The sequence below is a fragment of the Octopus bimaculoides genome, chromosome 6 (assembly GCF_046866305.1).
Source record: "Octopus bimaculoides isolate indiv1 chromosome 6, ASM4686630v1, whole genome shotgun sequence".
In the NCBI taxonomy this organism is placed as follows: domain Eukaryota; kingdom Metazoa; phylum Mollusca; class Cephalopoda; order Octopoda; family Octopodidae; genus Octopus; species Octopus bimaculoides.
In genome coordinates, this window is record NC_142933.1 from 102,743,573 (window position 1) to 102,751,072 (window position 7,500).

A 7,500-nucleotide genomic window follows, 5' to 3' on the forward strand; every position below is an offset into this window, starting at 1 on the left:
CCAGTTCTTTAAATGTTTGAATTACTTTATAGCTTCCTTGTCATGGTTTACCGAACGTTCGTATTTAATGACTCCATTGCGCTTTTTACGAGCCGATGCTCCATTCTGCTTTCAAAGGTATTGACCGGTTTTAGGGTTTCGAAAATATTTTCCAGCTGAAACACCAAATTGAGTGACAGCTTGATATCACGAATATATAGGTAGTTTCTAATCATAGTCCTTTTGGACATTGCAACCATTCACTGCACAGTTTAATGCCGCTCTTAATATAACAAAGAGTGAAACACGAAAGAAGTGAAAGCGAGCCGCTTTAGAATAATATCATTTTTATAAGAATTTTAGCAGATTATTTGATTATTCTGCTGTGGTTTCACACAAAGTATGTTTCCCATTGTGGTATGCCAATTTTCATTAATCCTATTAACATTGTGGATAATTCCAACACTCTTATATAATGACGTGTCTCTGAATGTAATACAATATCATACACTCTTTTAGTCTATTCTGTCAGCGTATACATCGACTGTTTGCGTTGGTAGTTTTCTCACATTCTGTCAGCGTATACATCGACTGTTTGCGTTGGTAGTTTTCTCACATTGCTTTATTTATCAGTAGCTGGTCTTTACGATTATATTGTCTTTCCTTCTAATCCTTCTTTTCCTCCTAATTTGCGTATTATTATAATTATTCTTTTCTACTCAAGGTACGAGGCCCGAAATTTTTGAGGAGCGGTGGGTAGTAGATTAGATTGACCTCAGTACGCAACTGGTACTTAATTTATCGATCCCGAAAGGATGAAAGGCAAAGTCGACCTCGGCTAATTTTGAACTCAGAAAGTACAGATGGACAAAATGCCGCTTAGCATTTCGCCCGGCATGCTAACGTTTCTGCCAGCTCGACGCCCTATAATATTCTTTTCCACTCTAGGCACAAGGCCCGAAATTTTAGAGGACGGGGACAATTGATTAGATCGACTCCAATACGCAACTAGTACTTATTTTATCGATCCCGAAAGGATGAAAGTCAAAGTCGACCTCAGCGGAATTTGAGCTCAGAACATAAAGACAGACGGAATTCTGCTAAGTTTGTCACCCGGCGTGCTAACGTTTCTGCCAGCTCGCTGCTTTGTATTATTATAATTATTGATAATCATTCAATACACATGATTCCGATGGTTCTATGGACAACCTTTACTAGACAGCGTTCGTAACTCGGGTGTCTCTCCAGGTTAAACCGCTACTTCTCAACATCCCGGTATAATGAACTCGCGATAAGAATTATACATGAAAGAATCGCACAAGAGACCTGAGGGTTGGCCAAGAACAAGAAGGTTGCATAATATCCATTGTCTCACTTGGTGATGCTTAGGAATGCAGCCGGAACGTGTAATAACCTTTGCTTCTGCTAAAACCGTATGGCGGATCTAAGTGAACAACTACCTCTACCAGCCTCCCAGGATGAGTGGGCGGAGAAAATGGCTAGATACATGCTTTTCATAGTTTTATTCAAATATCTACTACACAAATTTGTACACAACTACGTTCTTGTGCTCTGTGTGCGGCATTGTTTCTTTTCGGGGAATGTTCAATTGTCTTTGTATACAACATCTCAGTTGTGTAGCTCGAAGCATTATTGTTGCAGAGCAAATGCACAGTGAATTATTTTCTTAGATGCTGATTAGATATTGTTTGTGTTGGTGAGATTGACGATTAGCGTATTGGTAAAAGATGCTCATTTAATTCGGAGCTGACCACAACATATTATTGTCGTTATTATTGTTATCATAATTATGATTATTAGAGCGGAATGCTGACAGAATAGCTAGTAGGCCGGACAAAATGTTTCGCGGCAATTCATCCGTCTTCACATTCTGAGCTCAAGTTTCACCGAGGTCGACTTTGCCTTTCATCCCTTCAGGGTCGATAAAATAACTTCCAGTTTAAAACTGGGGTCGTTTAATCGACTCATCCCCTCATCTCAGTTTGCTGTCTTTGTGACGAAATTTGAAACCATTGTTGTTGTTATTATTATCATTGTTGTTGCTGTTGTTGTTGTTGTTATTATTTTTTTTTATTGTTATTATTATTATCATTATTATTATTTCGTATCTTCGACAGGTAAACATATTATACCCAGCCAATACACCGGATAGTTATTCGTTCCGAATTGGATTGTATCTCACTTGAATGTTCTAACAGTCAATTGGAAAACAAACAAATACCCGATAATAATAATAATAAAAATAATAATAAAAATTACACAAATATGGGAAAATCTTCGTCTTTGGTAAGTTCTGAAAATTTTCATTTTCTTCTATTTTTTTTTTTTTTTCCCCAATATTTTAAAGATTTGTATGAATATTTTGAATTACGTCGCCAATAGGCAACTAAACACAACGTACGCAGAAACATACGTATAAAACGGTGCAAACAAAAATCATACGCACATTTCTTCATCTTTTATTTTTATCTTTGACGTCCTCTTCTCCATATGAATACGTTTGTCTAAACAAATAAATTCATATTTTTATAGTGGCGCATTAACATCTGTTTACAATGCATCACACGGAAATATCGTCTTTTACTAAGCAGATATGTTTGTGTGTGTATATGTGTGTGTATGTGCGTGGCTATATGTATGTATGTATACATTTATGTATGCATGTATGTAGGCATGTGTGTGTCTGTATGTATTATGTAAATATGTATATATATGTACACGTATATATATATATATACGTATGTATGTATATATGCATGTATATATGTGTATGTGAATGTATGTATGTGTGAATTGTACATACGTATGTATGCATGTGTGCATGTATATATGTATGTCTGTATGTATGTAAGCATGTATAAGTAAAGATAGGTACTCATATAAGATTCTATCTCTTCTTCACTCTTTATCTATCTATTTATCTATATTTGCTTCCCAATCATATGGTTCAAGGTTCAGTCCCGCTACGTGGCAGCTGGGGCTTGAGTCCTCTACTATAGCCTCGGGCTGACGAATACCTAGTGAATAGATTTTATAGATGGAAACTGGAAGAAACCCATCTCATATATATATAAATATATATATATATATATATACACACACATACATATATATACAGGGTGGGGGTGAATGTGTCTTTGTTTATCGCACAACCAGCGTTTGAAAAGAGGTGTTGGTGTGTTTACGCCCCATACCTAATATAAGAACCAGGATTTAAACCTTGAGTACTGGGGTCGATTCGTTCAATTAATGAAAATTCTTCAAGGCGGTGCTCCAGCCTGACTGAATCTAATAAAATATGAAAGAATGAATGAACATGTATGTGTGTGTATGTGTGTGTGTGTGTTTTTATGTACGTATGTATGTATGCATGCATGTATTTGTGTGTGTATGTATGTATGTATGTATATTAATCGATAGAATTTGATTCTGTGATATATTCCTTTAATAGTTTATAAACGGTTGTTGGCTGCAGACTCCTTCGTGCATCTGCTATGAATATGTAACGAACTTATAGGGAATTTTATTCAATGTACGCATGTGTTCATTCCACAGCACAGATATTACCAATCTCATTGGATTGTACACTTTAAATATACTCAAAAGAAGATTAATGTACTAAATTCCATTCTATCCTGATCACAGTTAAGTCATTTTCAATAACGCTAGCACACGCATCAAAGATAAATTAAGAAAGGATATGATCAAAATTTGAAGCTGTTTGGGTGTAGAATATCGCTATGGAATAAAAAAAAAAGAAAAGAAAATACAGTACCATAGAGAATATCCTAAATGTCACTTTTTACTATCAAGCACAAGCGTTATCAGAAAACCAAGAATCTCCCTTTTATCAACATCATTCTCCATTGATTTCAGTACATATATAAGACCGTACAAATAGATATTTTTTGCCCCAGCTTTTTCAGGACTACAGTGTGTATACACCAACCAAGAAGTCCCTAAAGCTTCTTATCTCCCATGAAGTAAAAATGACGTACAATCATCTAGTTCACTCATCCTATTCATTTTATGTAATATCCAAAGGTGCTATAATTTTCTTCAACGAAATAGGTAAGTAAGCAACCACAAAGAAAATAAATTATTCAATAGAAACACCCTTAAATATAGTTATAGTTGTACATTTAAACATGAGAAGCATTATAACATGCAAAACTACAAAATCGATTGAAGAAGTAGGCAGAAGATTTGATGCATCCCTGCAGAAAACGTTGCAATTTTAACACTTGTTTACTTAACGGAATTTGAGCAGTTAAGTTGAACAAAATCTGTACAATCACAGAATATATAGAACTATAATGGCAAAACTTAAGACTAACTTTTACAATCATCACCTACTTAAATGTGGAAAGAACAAAAGTGAACACAACAAAGAATCTCCTGGTATGTCTCCAGTTAGAGTGACATGAAAGATTCTACAATGGACCGGCGGTAAATAGAGTGCAGCAGAATAATATGATCTATGCACTAGTAGAGAAACTTGATGCTGAAACATTCAATTCAACCGAATAGTTCAAAATCCGAAACCGTCGGAAAATGTAGACACAAAGGGAAGTATATTCTGACGTTTAAGTCAGAATTGTCTGATTCTGCATATTTACATATTACTTCGTTACTAACATCAAAATGGTATTTCTTCCATTCAAATTCTGTCGAAGTGGATCTTGCATTTCATCCTTTCGGGGTCGATAAAATAAGTACCAGTTGTGCAATGTGGTCAATTTAATCAACTATTCCCTTACCCCCAAATTTCAGGCCTTGTGCCTATAGTAGAAAGTATTATCGTGCGCCGAACAGCAAAAATTTGTGAAGTTTCACGGGGTCTTTTATGAAATATTATTTCAGCTGCGTTAATGATCAAAATTAAAAGGAGCTGATTTGAACCGAAGTTCTGAAACTTTCTTTCGTATAATCAGTAGATCTTTGATGATTAGAACCATTCTTCTACAATAAACCACAACCACCACCAACTTCATTTTTGTGAAACTAGGAGAATGCGCACGAATACATAATTGTTGCTTCTTGGTATTAGAATTGTTCTTTGTATTTAGACGTAAACAAAAATACAACCGTTAATTACCACGAAAGGAAGGCCTAAGGTATAAATATTAAATAGGAGAAATATGTTTTGTATTGGGGCATAATGAAATGGAAGTAAAAATGTACCATTGCTAATTAAGATTAATTGCGATTTATCCTGGGGTATAAATAATATATACTGTTACTTGAAATGAGCAGCAAAACAATCCGAAGACACAGTTTTCAGTGACTTAACTGGACTAGTGCTCCTCTTAATGCTTCTTATATCTTCTCCGATACTGACAGGCAGACAGTCCGGGACAAATAGATAGAAACACAGATAGATAGATAGATAGATAGATAGATAGATAGATAGATAGATAGATAGATATCTTTTTATTATAGCCACACAGGGCTAAATACAGAAAATGGACAAATTACAAAGTAGAACTTTGGGGGGGGGGGATAATTTGGATCAAAAGGGATCGCGGGAAGAAAAGAAAAAAAAAACGGGGGGGGGGGCGATCAATAGGGATCGTGTATCACAGTCGATGTAAAAAACGGGGAACAGATTAGGTTTATCCGTGGAGAGAAAAGCCTACGGAAAAGACCACGGTCACCTCAGGCTTTTTTTTTTAAAGGTACATGAAAGTAAGTACCTTCTCTCTTTCTGTCTCTTTTTGTTACAAGTCTATGCTTAAAATGGTGTCGTCTTTCATTCTTACCATTCTTGCCACATTTACCCATTTTTTATTGAAACTATAGAAACATAGATAGAACGATAGATAGATAGATAGATAGATAGATAGAGAGATAGATAGATAGATAGATAGATAGATAGATAGATAGATAGATAGATAGATAGATAGGTAAAATAGGAAGAGAGAAATAGAGTTAAATGTAATAAGGCAAGACAGTTAGATTATATTTTAAAGATTACAGTTTATTTACATTAGATTTTGCTTCTGAAAGGTTATATCTGTTGATATTGCATCTGAGTAACTGCCTAAGATGAGGGATATATATATATATATATATATATATATATATATATATATATATATATATATATATATATATATATATATATATATATATATATATATATATATATATATATATATATATATATATATATATATATATATATATATATATATATATATATATATATATATATATATATATATATATATATATATATATATATATATATATATATATATATATATATATATATATATATATATATATATATATATATATATATATATATATATATATATATATATATATATATATATATATATATATATATATATATATATATATATATATATATATATATATATATATTAATAATTTAGAGAAGAACCAACACGATGCAACTCGAACGATGAAGGAGATCAGACACCATCAAGAAAAGCGTACTATGCAAAATACTAATTTCAAAATCTAAAAACTTCAAGAGTAAATTTGTAGTAAAATCTATGACTAAAAATTTAAATCAGTTTAGTAAAATTATAAAAATGAAAGTGAATAAAAGTCTACGCGCGTTTCATGGTCACATAAAAGTTGGAAAGATCTGGTCAATCTACAATGAATCGATTAAGATAAATACCACTCATAATGAGGCCATTCTTCAGGTCTTGTGACTTCAAAAAACGTATCCTAATAATTAAAATAAGAAAAGTAGAAAAATCTGTACGTTTAAGCAACATTTAGTACAATTAATGAAGTGTCATGGTTTTATAATAATAATCATAATAATAATAAACATCTGTATATATAACACATTCACATTTTACCGAACACTTATATTTAGTACAATTAATGAAGTGTCATGGTTTTATAATAATAATCATAATAATAATAAACATCTGTATATATAACACATTCACATTTTACCGAACACTTATAACTATATGACGAATAAATTTAAAAGCAAATTATGTATAATAATTATGAAACGAAGGCTTTTGGGTAGCAGTGTCCATAGCTGTATGGTGGCCAAATGCCATGCTGTATTTAATGTCATAGCTTTACATTTTGAGTTCCAATTATCCTGAGGTTAAATTCATGTTTTTTTTGGGAGGTCCATGAAGTAAAGTAAGTTGAAGTAATTACCTCCACCACTTCCAGCAAACGGATGAGTCTTACGCTTTAGCAATTAATCAATATTTAATTATTCTCTTTTATATTTTGAACTGATATCCGTCGCGGTCAGCTTAAACTTTCATCTTTCCTGTTGTCGATAAAATAAGTACACGTTAAGTGGAATTGTGGCGGTGACCCAGCATGGCCACAGTCCAATGACTAAAAGCAGTTAAAGAACAAAAGATCCGTGCCAATTTTAGAAATAAATTTTATCACAAACACCGCCTTTTAATTTGAGTCTGCGTCTAAAGAAGAAATCGATATTATCGCAAAAGTAATTGTTAATACAACGTATCTAAGCACGGT

At 32.9% G+C, this 7,500-nt stretch overlaps 1 protein-coding gene across 4 annotated transcripts in view; it reads left to right on the top strand.

The window, feature by feature from the left end:
* LOC106875435 (alpha-mannosidase 2) overlaps nucleotides 1-7,500 on the top strand; it is a 451,302-nt gene that overhangs the window by 160,928 nt on the left and 282,874 nt on the right. For all 4 annotated transcript variants that reach the window (XM_014923584.3, XM_089354371.1, XM_052968622.2 and 1 more), the window contains exon 2: nucleotides 2,118-2,286. In XM_014923584.3, the coding sequence (XP_014779070.2) occupies nucleotides 2,266-2,286 (21 nt within the window). In that variant the 5' untranslated portion in view covers nucleotides 2,118-2,265. The remainder of the gene's footprint in view (nucleotides 1-2,117; nucleotides 2,287-7,500) is intronic.